Consider the following 14,688-nt stretch of genomic DNA (forward strand, 5'->3'; position numbering starts at 1 on the left):
ACCATTTTGAACCCTTTAGAATTACCCTTATAATTCGTTTAGAATTACTCTTTAGAACCATTTTGAACCTTTTAGAATTCCGCTTTAGAATTACCCTTTACAACCCTTTAGAATTACCCTTTACAACCCTTTAGAATTACCCTTTACAACCCTTTAGAATTACCCTTTACAATCCTTTAGAATTACCCTTTACAACCCTTTAGAATTACCCTTTACAATCCTTTAGAATTACCCTTTACAACCCTTTAGAATTACCCTTTACAACCCTTTAGAATTACCCTTTACAACCCTTTAGAATTACCCTTTAGAATCCTTTAGAATTACCCTTTAGAATCCTTTAGAATGACCCTTAAGAATCCTTTAAAATTACTCTTTAGAACCATTTTGAACCCTTTAGAATTACCCTTATAATTCGTTTAGAATTACTCTTTAGAACCATTTTGAACCTTTTAGAATTCCGCTTTAGAATTACCCTTTAGAATCCTTTAGAATCACTCTTTAGAACCATTTTGAACCCTTTAGAATTACCCTTTAGAATCCTTTAGAATTACTCTTTAGAACCATTTTGAACCCTTTAGAATTACCCTTTAGAATCCTTTCGAATTACTCTTTAGAACCATTTTGAACCCTTTAGAATTACCCTCAGAATACTTTTGGAAATACTCTTTTGAACCATTTTGAACCCTTTAGAATTCCCCTTTAGAATGCCCCTTTAGAATCCTTTAGAATTGCTCTTTAGAACCATTTTGAACCCTTTAGAATCCTTTAGAATCACTCTTTCGAAACATTATGAACCCTTTAGAATTACCCTTTAGAATCCTTTCGAAATACTCTTTAGAACCATTTTGAACCCTTTAGAATTACCCTCAGAATACTTTTGGAAATACTCTTTTGAACCATTTTGAACCCTTTAGAATTCCCCTTTATAATGCCCCTTTAGAATCCTTTAGAATTGCTCTTTAGAACCATTTTGAACCCTTTAGAATCCTTTAGAATCACTCTTTCGAAACATTATGAACCCTTTAGAATTACCCTTTAGAATCCTTTCGAATTACTCTTTAGAACCATTTTGAACCCTTTAGAATTACCCTTATAATTCGTTTAGAATTACTCTTTAGAACCATTTTGAACCTTTTAGAATTCCGCTTTAGAATTACCCTTTACAACCCTTTAGAATTACCCTTTACAACCCTTTAGAATTACCCTTTACAACCCTTTAGAATTACCCTTTACAATCCTTTAGAATTACCCTTTACAACCCTTTAGAATTACCCTTTACAATCCTTTAGAATTACCCTTTACAACCCTTTAGAATTACCCTTTACAACCCTTTAGAATTACCCTTTACAACCCTTTAGGATTACCCTTTAGAATCCTTTAGAATTACCCTTTAGAATCCTTTAGAATGACCCTTTAGAATCCTTTAAAATTACTCTTTAGAACCATTTTGAACCCTTTATAATTACCCTTATAATTCGTTTAGAATTACTCTTTAGAACCATTTTGAACCTTTTAGAATTCCGCTTTAGAATTACCCTTTAGAATCCTTTAGAATCACTCTTTAGAACCATTTTGAACCCTTTAGAATTACCCTTTAGAATCCTTTAGAATTACTCTTTAGAACCATTTTGAACCCTTTAGAATTACCCTTTAGAATCCTTTCGAATTACTCTTTAGAACCATTTTGAACCCTTTAGAATTACCCTCAGAATACTTTTGGAAATACTCTTTTGAACCATTTTGAACCCTTTAGAATTCCCCTTTAGAATGCCCCTTTAGAATCCTTTAGAATTGCTCTTTAGAACCATTTTGAACCCTTTAGAATCCTTTAGAATCACTCTTTCGAAACATTATGAACCCTTTAGAATTACCCTTTAGAATCCTTTCGAAATACTCTTTAGAACCATTTTGAACCCTTTAGAATTACCCTCAGAATACTTTTGGAAATACTCTTTTGAACCATTTTGAACCCTTTAGAATTCCCCTTTAGAATCCTTTAGAATTGCTCTTTAGAACCATTTTGAACCCTTTAGAATCCTTTAGAATCACTCTTTCGAAACATTATGAACCCTTTAGAATTACCCTTTAGAATCCTTTCGAATTACTCTTTAGAACCATTTTGAACCCTTTAGAATTACCCTTAGAATTCTTTTGGAAATACTCTTTTGAACCATTTTGAACCCTTTAGAATTCCCCTTTAGAATGCCCCTTTAGAATCCTTTCGAATTACTCTTTAGAACCATTTTGAACCCTTTAGAATTCTTTAGAATTACTGTTTAGACCATTTTGAACCCTTTAGAATTACTCTTTCGAAACATTATGAACCCTTTAGAATTACCCTTTAGAATCCTTTCGAATTACTCTTTAGAACCATTTTGAACCCTTTAGAATTCTTTAGAATTACTGTTTAGACCATTTTGAACCCTTTAGAATTACCCTTTAGAATCCTTTAGAATTACTCTTTAGAACCATTTTGAACCCTTTAGAATCCTTTAGAATCACCCTTTAGAAACATTATGAACCCTTTAGAATTACTCTTTAGAATCCTTTAGAATTACTGCTTAGACCATTTTGAACCCTTTAGAATTACCCTTTAGAATCCTTTAGAATTACTCTTTAGAACCATTTTGAACCCTATAGAATCCTTTAGAATCACTCTTTAGGAACATTATGAACCCTTTAGAATTCTTTAGAATTACTGTTTAGAACCATTTTGAACCCTTTAGAATTACTCTTTAGAACCATTTAGAAGCCTTTACAATGATCCTTTAGTACCCTTTATAACCCAATAGAATAATCTTTAGAACCCTTTAAAATTACACTTTAGAACCCTGTGGAATTACCCTTTAGAGCCCTTTAGAATTACCCTTTGGAACCCTTTAGAATTACCCTTTAGAGCCCTTTAGAATTACCCTTTAGAACCCTGTATAATTACCCTTTAGAGCCCTTTAGAATTACCCTTTAGAACACTGTAGAATTACCCTTTAGAGCCCTTTAGAATTACCCTTTAGAATTACCCTTTAGAACCATTTAGAATTACCCTTTAGAACCATTTAGGAGCCTTTACAATTATCCTTTAGTACCCTTTATAACCCAATAGAATTATCTTTAGAACCCTTTAAAATTACACTTTAGAACCCTGTAGAATTACCCTTTAGAGCCCTTTAGAATTACCTTTTTGAACCCTTTAGAATTACCCTTTTGAACCCTGTATAATTACCGATTAGAACCCTTTAAAATTACCATTTTGAACCCATTAAATTTAACCTTTAGAACTCTTTGGAATTACCATTTAGAATTACCCATTAGAACCCTTTAGAACCCATTAAAATTACACTTTAGAACCCTTTCGAATTAAATATGGTGGGTTAGAAATGGTCCTTCTTCTTCATTTTTTGATGGACAGACAGACAGCCAAATACTGAAGCAGCTTCACCACTTAAAAATGGATCATGTTTACAATATTATTATGAGTGTTGATTTGTTGATCCCATAAATAAAACAGATCCAACCCTTTATAAAACAGATCCAACCCTTTATAAAACAGATCCAACCCTTTTATTCCACCTGTGGGAAATCAAATAAATTCACTCTGACTAGGTAAAACTCTTGGAGTTCAGTGATCACTGGTGCACATTTTTAGGATTAAAACTTCAGCTTAATTGGCTCAAAACTCTAAGGTTGACAAGGGTTTCTTACACGTTTGCTGGAAATAAAAAAATTATTGTGCTTTTTAGTATCACCCCAAAGGGGAAGCGAGACTATTGCAATGCCCCTGTCTGTCTGTCTGCCTGTCTGTCTTTGTGTGTCTGCGTCTATATTCTACCACCCTAAAAATGGTTTTCCCTGCAACTGCTTGTCCGATTGATGCAAAACTTTAAACAAAGGAGGGACTCCCCATGGAGAATATTATATTGTTAACTCTGATGTCATAGGTCACATGGCATGGCAGCCATATTGGATTAAAGGAAAACATTTGGACATCATTTTCTCCAAAACCGCTCAATGAAAAAAATTGAAACTTGCCAAACCTCAACTCCCCCATGGGGTATATAGGGTGATAGATCTGTTGTTATCGGTGAAGTGGTATTACAGTCATAATTGGTTGAATTGTAATTGTTATCCCCAAAAATCTGAAACTTCAGATATCTGATGTATAACCTGATGTGAGTGAAGAATTAGATTTATGACGTTTATATCCCATGCCAAGAAACGATGACATAATAGGGTGCATGAATGATATGGGTATATGGGCCATAATAGCAGTGGGCATAATAGCAGCGTGTTCAGTTAATGATGGTGTTTATGTTCAGAATGAGACTATGAGCTCGCCAAGTGCCGTTTTAGTTGCTCTTTTGGCATTTTGGTTGATGGTGATACCTGTTACACGTCACAGAAACAGCTCAGTGTTGTAATGATCAATAAGACAAAGGTATCAGGGCATTGTAACCTAATTTTCAAAGTATTTCGTCAAGTTCGCTTGCTCTCTTCTGATGCTGAAAAGGTCACAAAGAGGCAAGACCATCAAACGTTTACATACAAGTGTTTATATACATACGACCTATACAAGTGGTTTGGAATTTGACTCGACTAAAGACAATTTCATCTAAATATAGATAACACCTTGAAATATTAAATATTTACATTGCATACTGGACAGCTGACCTCCTGAGGGAGGACACACGGGGGTGAACAAGCTGCACACAAGCTGACCACTAGCGGAGTTTGGGATGGGCAGGCGGGGGCAATGCCCCCACATTAATTTTTTTCAGTAGTTTACAATTAAGATTAAAAACATCCCGTATTTAAACGTGAGTAACAATAATGAACGTAAACTGTATTTGTGATTTCACGTACACTGTAACTACACTAACAAATGGTCATTTTGAAAGTCAGACCGATACCCATTATAAATATTAAGCCCTTGCTCCCCCGTCTCATTCTCATAAACATTCCAAACACGTTGACTATTCGATACTCAAAGTTCTTGGACTTCATGCAAGTCACTCCACACGGACTGAGCACACACGTCTTCTGCCGACTCGACAAAGAATAAGATGTCCTGATATTTAAGAAGTAGGTCAGTGTGGTCTCTTTAGACATAGACATCCTCCATGTTTTGTTCGTATGGTGTCGTGATAAATACCTGGTGTTGGTTTAGCGGTTAGGGTGCAGGCTTGGGATCCTAGGATCCTGGGTTCAAATCCTTGTCAAACGCTGAATTAACACCAGAGGGGTTGACTCAGCCTGTCATCCTTCTGAGGTCGACAAATTGAGTACTAGGTCACTGGTGATTCCCTGTGTGTCGCAAGAGGCAACTAACAGGGTTGGCGGCAGGAAGGTCATCCGGCCATAAAACATTGCTTCAAAAAGGGGACCACGGTGCCCCAAAAAGGCCAACCCCTGCTTTGTGGGGAAAAATGCCCTCTAAAGGTGGTTCTTCTTCTTCTTGGTGTCGTGATAAATACGCCAAAGGACTGCATGCTATTGACATAGCAAATACCACATGCTTGAGACCTGGAGATCTCCTCTCACCTCTGTTCTGCTCTTTCCTTGTCTATTCCTTCTGTAATTTGTATTTCTGCAGCTTTCCCAGGTATTAATATATTCCCCATCAATTTGTGTTGGCCATCTTTTCTCATTTGTCCTCATTCTTGCCTGCACTCTGTGAAACACTTTGCTGAACTCTGTGCAGTCGATCTCAATGTTCCAAGTTAACCAGCCACTGATACCAAAACACCAAGACCTCATCTTTTGGGACCTCTTAACTCACTGCAATTATCCTCATGGATGCGTCTTCATCCGCATTTGATAATTTCTGTGCAACTACTGAAGCTGTTTTTGCTCCAGCATGATCTTCTGTAAAGTGGCATATAAAAAGGAAGCACTTACACAAAAATAAAAGGACTCCCCTCTGGTGCCCATGGCTTCAAACTTTGCAAGATCTTTTAGTAAGAAGTAAAGACAATGCCTGTAAATGTAACTGCAGACAAACAGATTGATAGAGTCTTACCTGTTTTCATGTGTTTCCACTTGTATTTCTGCCTTCTAACACCTCCCCCCACCACCTACCACATTCCAGGCATTCATCGAATATATAACCCATTCAATTTTACCAAGTATTTATTTCTACATATCTCTACTCCTCCACACTCAACCCTCGTTTGTGGATTGGGACCTCTTACTACCCTGACCGCACACAAATCCACAATGCTGGTACTTCAAGATAACTGCAGATCACAATCTTATATAATAGTTGAAGTGCCTGTCCGCAACAGGTCCCCATAATTACCCCAAATTTTATATTTCAGGTCATATTACCATGTTCTGTGGTAGTTGCATTATTTAATTATTTTGTGTGCCAACACAGTCTTGGCCAAAAATATTGGCACCTTTGCACGTTTTCAAATAATTCAAAATTTTCTCGAAAAATAAGTTGAAATTGACAAAAGTATTTGGTCTCCACAATTCTTGATGTTACTGTTAATATTACAGAACCTTTGTTTTTGATTCAGAACTTAATATATCCTTTTAAATCAGGTAATAAAAAGAAATAGCATTGACAAAATTATTGACGCTCAGGACTTAATATTTGGTAGCTTTTGGACTAAATATTATTTGATTTTGGACTAAATAACTGCAGTCAAGCGCTTCCTATAGCCATGAATGAGCTTCCTACAACTCTCAACTGGCAGTTTGTCCCACTCTTATTGTGCAAACTGCTCCAGTTCTCCCAGATTTGAAGGGTGCCTTCTCCAAACTGCTGTTTTCAGATCTCCCCATAGGTGTCCAATGGGGTTAAGATCTGGACTCATTGCTGGCCACTTCAGAACAGTCCAGCGTTTTGTCTTGAACCATTCCTGGGTGCTTTTTGAAGTGTGTTTGGCGTCATTGTCCTGATGCAGGACTCATGACCTTTGACGGAGACCCAGCTTTCTGACACTGGGTTGAACATTGCGCTCCAACATGCCTTGTTAATCTCCTGATTTCATGATGACATGCACACATTTAAGTACGGCATATTAAAAGATTATTTTTAAAATACAACTGTTGCAGATTTTCCAAAAGAGAACATAACCCGGCCAGGTACACATGAAAAAAAGGAATCCCTCCAACAAGGACAATACACCAAATAATGCCACGTGGACCAAACTTGAAAACTTTTGTGAGTACGGTAAAAAATTTCCCCCCTTTGCACTTGTTTGTGAATTTTGAACTATTTCATGAAGAAAGCTCATGCGGCCGAGTTTTCAATTCTAACTTTATTGGCAGATGCATGCTTAATTATCCGCATCATTAGAAACCCGCACGTTAGTTACTGCTTCAAGCGAGCTGAAAACGATTTCGCTAATTGCTTTCTTAGACACTATTGCTCTCATACATTTACATTTGAGCGCCCTGGTCACGACAGTGAATTGGTTAGCAGGTTCGCTAATTGCGTTTTAAAAAGTTTAAAGTGTTGTGTAAAGCGCTCTGTATTGGCAAGGGTAATGATTTTTTTATTCATTTACTTTTTGTGTTGTGAGGTTGCGGAATAACAAAATGTGGTTAATCGTATGTGAAAAGTTTCCAAAACAATTCAGGAATATCCTAATATTCATTTGCAATTGGTCACTGGCTTTGACACCAATACAAGTTTTTATTATACACCCAAAGCATCAAAAAGCTACATATATATATATATATACAGTCACGTGAAAAAGTAAGTACACCCCATGTAAAGTTTTGACTTTTTCAACATATTTCAACATACAGCTATTTGATCTTCATTTCAACAATATTGATAGATAAAGGTGATATAATATAACAAATATCATGAAACATTTACATTTTGTAGTCCATTGTATAATTTAAATAAACATAAATGCAAATTTCGCATGTGGAAACAGTAAGTACGCCCCGACATTTATCACTACTTCAAATACCTAAAATTAGAATCAGGTGCACCAGCTTAGGTGCAAATAATTAGAACATCGTTAGAGAGGATCTTGGAGGAACCTGTCTTATTTAAACCTCAGACATTTAGTTTGGTTTGCTCTTTGTTGTTGAAGTGTGCGGCGTCACCATGCCCAGATCAAAAGAGCTCTCTGAGGCCTTCAGAAAGAAGGTTATAGATGCCTGCGAGTCTGGGAAGGGATTTAAAAAGATCTCCAAACAATTTGAAATCAATCTTTCGACTGTCCGGAAGATCATCTACACGTGGAGAAGATTCCAAACAACTGCCAACTTGTTCAGGCCAGGCCGCCCCAGCAAGTTCAGCCCGAGAGCACACCGCAAGATGCTGAAAGAAGTCTCGAAGAACCCCAGAATGTCATCACGGGACCGACAGGTAGCTCTTGCCACTGTTGATGTCAAAGTGCACGAGTCTACCATTTGAAAGAGGCTGCACAAACTTGATCTACATGGGAGGTGTGCCAGGAGGAAACGTTTGCTGTCCAGAAAGAACATCAGGGCAAGGCTAAAGTTTGCCAATGAACACCGAGGCAAAGACCAGCACTTCTGGAACAATGTGCTCTGGACAGATGAGTCAAAGGTAGAGCTATTTGGCCACAGTACCAGAAGACATGTTTGGCGAAAACCAAAGACAGCATTTGACCACAAGAACCTGATACCAACTGTAAAGCATGGTGGTGGAAATATTATGGTTTGGGGCAGCTTTGCTGCATCAGGGCCTGGGCAGCTCACCATCATAGAATCCACTACGAATTCTACATTGTACCAGAGGGTGCTTGAGGATAATGTGAGGCCATCTGTCGGAAAGTTGAAGCTAAACTGAAGGTAGACCTTGCAACATGACAATTACCCTAAACATACCAGTAAATCCACCAAGGAATGGCTGAAAAGAAAGAAATGGAGGATTCTGGAATGGCCAAGTCAAAGCCCGGATCTGAATCCCTTTGAGATGTAGTGGGGGGATTTGAAACGAGCTGTGCATGCAAGAAACCCCTCAAACATCGCAGAGCTGAAAGAATTCTGCATGGAGGAGTGGGAAAATTTCTCCCAGTCGATGTCAGAGACTGGTAGACAGTTATAAGAAACGCCTACTTGAGGTTGTTTCTGCCAAGGGGGGCAATACCACCTATTAGAGCCAAGGGTGTACTTACTTTTTCCACATGCGAAATTTGCATTTATGTTTATTTAAATTATACAATGGACTACAAAATGTAAATGTTTCATGTTATTTGTTATAGTATATCACCTTTATCTATCAATATTGTTGAAATGAAGATCAAATAGCTGTATGTTGAAATGTGTTGAAAAAGTCAAAACTTTACATGGGGTGTACTTACTTTTTGACGTGACTGTATATATATATAAATATATATATATATATATATATATATATATATATATATATATATATATATGTATATATATATATATGTATATATATATATATATATATATATATATATATATATAGATATATATACAGGGTGTCCTAACTCTTTAGCCCCCCCCTGCCCAGCCCAACGTAGGAGAGGTAGGGCGAAACCACGAATAGGGGGAAAAAGCTTTATTATTCGACATCTCATGCGCACAGTTTCAAAGCTTTGCTTCAATATTTGGTGTGCCCACCGCCCGCCGACCGAACTGCCTCCAAACGCGCGGGGTAGGATTCCAAGAGAGACACAAACAAGTCACGATCGAACTCCATTTCTTCGAGGACGTTAGTCAAAGCAGTGAGAAGCTCTTCCCTGGTGTTCTGGAGGCGTTGTTCAACTCTGTCCTTGAGTATCGCCCCCAAATGTTCACAGGCGTTGAGGTCAGGCGATGCTCCCAGCCATTCATCGTTTCCGAAAAAATCGACCTTGTTCACCTTCAGAAGATTCTGGGTCGCCAGTGCGTTCATGCACGGGGCTCGGTCGTGCAGAAACGTGGTCTCCTTGATGCTGAGGACATTTTCTGGGTTCCGTAAGAACGGAATAACATGGCGGATCAGCACAATGTCTCGGAGGTAATTGCCGTCCCATGATTGTCCTTGCTCTTTGATGACCCACATCAGCCTTTTCGCTGTGAACATCAATGTAGTGAAAATGTATTAAAGTTGAACCCAGGAGTGATGCCCACTTAAACCGCTGAGGGGCGTCTATAAGACCTCGGACGTCCGCGACGCTGAGCCACTCCTGTGACATTTTACTATGACATGTAGTCTTGTATGGTACGTACCCGCACATATTCTAGGCTTGCTTGCATCGACTAATATTACCGATCATTCCTATATGATGCCAAGATCCTGATATCTATTGCATGATTGTATTTTACAGGATGATATCAAAGATCTGATTGAGATTAAACCTACCTATGGGACAAAGTTGTGGACTTGGTTTATTTTCACAACACCGACATTTTCACAGAAGACGCCAACGCACCGTGCTGTCTTCGATTTCTCTCGAATCTTGAGTTCTTGTGGAATGTCATCATTGTGAAGAGCCCAAATTCTGTCGTTCTGGAAGTTGGGACGTCGAGCCTCATACATGAAAAATTCATCAGAAGGGGCCAGGAAAAGAAAATAATCAGAGGTCCACTCGCTCAAAAACTCACAAACCACATTCGATCCTCGACGTTCTTCTCCGTCCGCTTCGGTGCTGGAATTTGGTGAAAAGCCTTTGCGCCAATGGACTGAAGGAACCTGTGGATACTTGATAAGCTCTTCTTCTTCCCTCGAACCCGTTCAATCTCCTTTTGGAGCCCTCGAATGCTTTTCTTCTCCTTGGCAAGCGACTCAATGATGATATCCCTGCTTTCCTGAGACAAACATTGTGCTGTCTGTTCGGGCCGGCTGTCCATCTTGCAATCGAAGGGATCACGGTTCCAATTGCGTTTGACGAAGTCCTCAGAGCTGTTCAGGTACTTGGCAACCCAGGATCGGAATATGGTTCCCGGCGTCTGATCCCTGGCGACTCGGGACGCGATAGCCATGATGCGGCATATCCACCTTTTCTTCTCGGAATCACCCGCCGACCACGACATCACTTCACAAAATCTGCAACAGAACAAGAAAGGCTCATTAGATCATTATGAAATTTGGTATTTGAGATGTCAAATGAATGATCCTTCCCGCTATATGCCTGCCATTGTACAGTGGCGACCCAGTAGAGCTGGGCAGGGGGGAGGGGGGGCAAGGTGTTGGGACACCCTGTATATATATATATATATATATATATATATATATATATATATATATATATATATATATATATATATATATATATATATATATATACATATATATATATATATATATATATATATTGTTACAGACGCGGTTTTGATGTTATTTTACCGAGCGGTTGGTATTACCGCGTCCGAACAGTTACTCCCCGATTAGAACCCGATTCCACCCGACGTTGACCAGATCGCACTGCAGATATTCAATCGGGAAACCTCTAAAGCGACCGAAAGAGAATGAAAAGAGAAGAAGACAGAGTACGGAGGAAGAACAGATTTATTATACACACACAAGCAATGGATGGAAGAAGCAGTCACACAGCGAATCGTTAACTTACACTATTCATTTTACTTAACCCCAAGACAACGAGTAGGACAGACGACGTTCACACTTACTCGGGGGATATTGCAGGCAGGTAGGGCTTGAGGTGGATTGCTGGAGAGGGAGGAGGGTCGGAGGCAGCAGCTCTCAATTCCTCGCGGTTTTTGGCGGGAAAACCCTTCGTCGCGTATCCGCTGCCGATGCTTTAGACGTCACGCGCTGGCTCGGGCACACCTGCTCCTCTCCTTCTGGTGGAGCCGTCTCCCTCCTTTCAGCGCATCTCTCCAAAGCTGGTTTCCTTTCCGAGTACCTCTCCTCTTTGGCTTGGAGCATTTCGCATCTCACCGCTCCTCTTGGTGCCGCCTCTTCGCTCCTCTCCCAGGTCATCTCTTGAAGCAGTCCCTTACAGTCGCTTTTATAACTCGGGGCGGAATCAAGCCGCCGGCTGCGAGGGCACGCCTACCGGGTCGCTCACCGCGGTGCTGATTGGCCATGCGACCCTCTGGCTCACTCCTCCCCTCTATGACGAGGTGGAGACACGCCTTTCTTCTCCGAGATTAGCACATGGGCAATGGCGGCTTGCGGGATTGAACACAACTCGCACCCTTTTTAAAGGAACTTTGGAGAGCGGAGATGTTTGGGGAAATTGCAAGGGCCTATGCTTATTTTGTTTGATACAATGCAAAGTCAATCTAGTGGGAAACACATATTTAGCCTACATAGAATAAGGAAATACACTATTTAAAAAGATATATCGTGACCTGCGTGTAAGTTTCATGGAATTATCTAGGAGGACGGCTGCGACCATTATTTACATTAACAGGGTGTTACACATAACAAAACCATACTTGTTACATTCGTTACACTTCCTCCAAAATTGTTACACTTCTCAAAAACCGTTACACTTCTCAAATTCGTTACACACTTCTCAAAACCGTTACACTGCACCCTCCTTTCTTCAGGCCCACGCTCGGGCCTACTAAACTTTAACTTAGTGTGACACGTAGGTGTAATTCCCTCTACAATTAACCTGACCCTGAGTGTGACAATCTTAAAACACCAATAAGTATGTCCCCCTATTGCATTGCACCCTGTCTAACAGACTCAAGCCCACAGCTAACCGAATTACGGAATTATTCTCAAACTATACATTTACGGTGGGGAGCATTATTTACAATGACGTTATTTCTTATTTACAACGCAACCCAGGACCTGTGTTTTTTTTTTTTTCTCTTAGGGAACAAGAAAAAGAAATTCCTGTTGGGAGGGAGGAGACAGCACGCATTGCATCGATGCACCAGTACCAATACCACCAAAGCACCCAAAAGCACCAAAAGCACCACAAGCACCACAAAGCACCACTCGGTGCGCAGTCACCATGGTTCTTAATAAACACAACAAAACAACTGGTGGTGGTCTTCACTTTCTCTGCTGGGCCGATGTTCTTCCCGACGTCTTCTGGCTTCATGTGGCCTATTTGGACATAATAATAAAGCACAACTTGTGTTCGTTTTTATTTAGGGCCTCAGGGGCCAACTAAGGGTGGTCCACCTGTTTGGCATAGGTGCCACCTTACCGAGGTCCGCAAGCAAGATTCCCTGGCCACTATGGCCAGTCTCCAACAGAGGTGCCCTGCCCCAGAACCTGGGGTCCATCAAGTGGTACTTGGCCGCAGAACAGCGGTCCAGAAAGTGGTACATCAACGCAATGCATGCTGGTTCCGGGAATCTCGGGCGCACAATGGCCACCTCACGCACGCTCCCCTCGGCACCCAATGGCGCACAGGTCATGTGGGAGACAAAAGAGACAATTGAGCGAGGGGTAAGGTCACAAGGGTACACGTCAATAAGGCAATGCAAGGCGAAATGCGTACGGAGGGCGAAGTGAGAAAGCTCGTCCCTACCATATGTCACCCCCCTGTCACCTACACTACCCTTGCCCTTACCCCATATTTACAAAATCTACCCATTTACAAATTCGTCACTACTGTCACGTCTTCCCCATATTTCCTCTATACCAAATTCGTCACCACAATCCCTCTAACCAAAATTTGCCATCACCCAATTCGTCATCAATCCTCATAAGGAGGCAGAGATGGAACATCAAAGCACAATGTCACACCCACGTCATGATGCATCTCACAATCCAAACATTTGCATCATAAAAAATAATCAAAACATGGCATGGTGTGGAGTACATGTCACCTCAGGTGAGTGGATGCAGATGGTGTGAGGAGATCCTTCTTCCTAACTATCCTCTAAATGACTTTAACACACTTTACACTACCCGGGGTCTTTCCCTGCCAATCCATTGGCCAACTTACACTATGGGTTCTAATAACCAATTCCCATTGACCAAACTGTGGTGCTTCTCAATTTGGGGTCTCACTCCCCCGATTCATCTCCCGGTGCCTTCGCACAATTTCTGGGCTGCGACGTATAGCTCTCCCAGCAGGTCTACCCACCTGCACACCTCCACCACTGCAGTTGCCACCCGAGCTTACCTAGCTCCTCACCCTAACCTAACTAACTGGGGAAGGCCCTCTCCTGGCTCGGTCACCCCTTGGTGCCCTCTGGCACTGGGCTACCCGGGTCCGTCCTCCGGATCCTCGGGCCCCCTCCACAACAACTACTACCGGCTCCCAGAGCCCACCGCTCACCTGGCCGACATCCTCACAGTGGTGGAGCGCCCAACCAACTACACACACTAACAGGCTACACGCCCAGCCATTTCCACAACACTAATGCACCCATCCAAAGACCATTCTTTCACCCGCACCACAGATGCCAATGTCCAACCACAATTTACCTGTACCCTCTACCTAACACTTACACTACCCGCCCCGGGTATCCGTGATGGGGGTCCACTCTTCCCCCATTCACACCTTCGCACCATCCACTCCACTCCACAATTTCCACCATACTCACTCCACGACCATCCATTCCAATACTCCATTTATTCCACACTACCATTTATTCCACACAGCCACATACACCTGTTGTTGCACACCTGTGCCCTCACACCTGGTGCCACCTGCACCCTCCTTTCTTCCTGGACCATTTGGTCAACACAACACGCAATCACCACTACTCCCTCATACACTGCTCCATACACCTGTTCAGTTGCACACCTGTGCAATCACACCTGTTCAATTCTCACCTGTTCAATCTTCACACACACGGCATCATCTCAGC

The 14,688-nt window shown here is 41.0% G+C and overlaps 1 protein-coding gene across 1 annotated transcript in view; it reads right to left on the reverse strand.

Annotated features, from left to right (window-relative positions):
- Nucleotides 1–9,502: 9,502 nt before the first annotated feature.
- The window catches only part of LOC144891120 (uncharacterized), a 29,367-nt gene continuing 24,181 nt past the window's right edge, over nt 9,503–14,688 (reverse strand). Inside the window, exon 2 of the mRNA XM_078773504.1 lies at nt 9,503–10,987. Within this exon, the coding sequence (XP_078629630.1) occupies nt 10,534–10,987 (454 nt within the window). The 3' untranslated portion in view covers nt 9,503–10,533. The remainder of the gene's footprint in view (nt 10,988–14,688) is intronic.

This window comes from Myxine glutinosa, chromosome 3 (assembly GCF_964187855.1).
Source record: "Myxine glutinosa chromosome 3, kmMyxGlut1.1, whole genome shotgun sequence".
Taxonomy (NCBI): Eukaryota; Metazoa; Chordata; class Myxini; order Myxiniformes; family Myxinidae; genus Myxine; species Myxine glutinosa.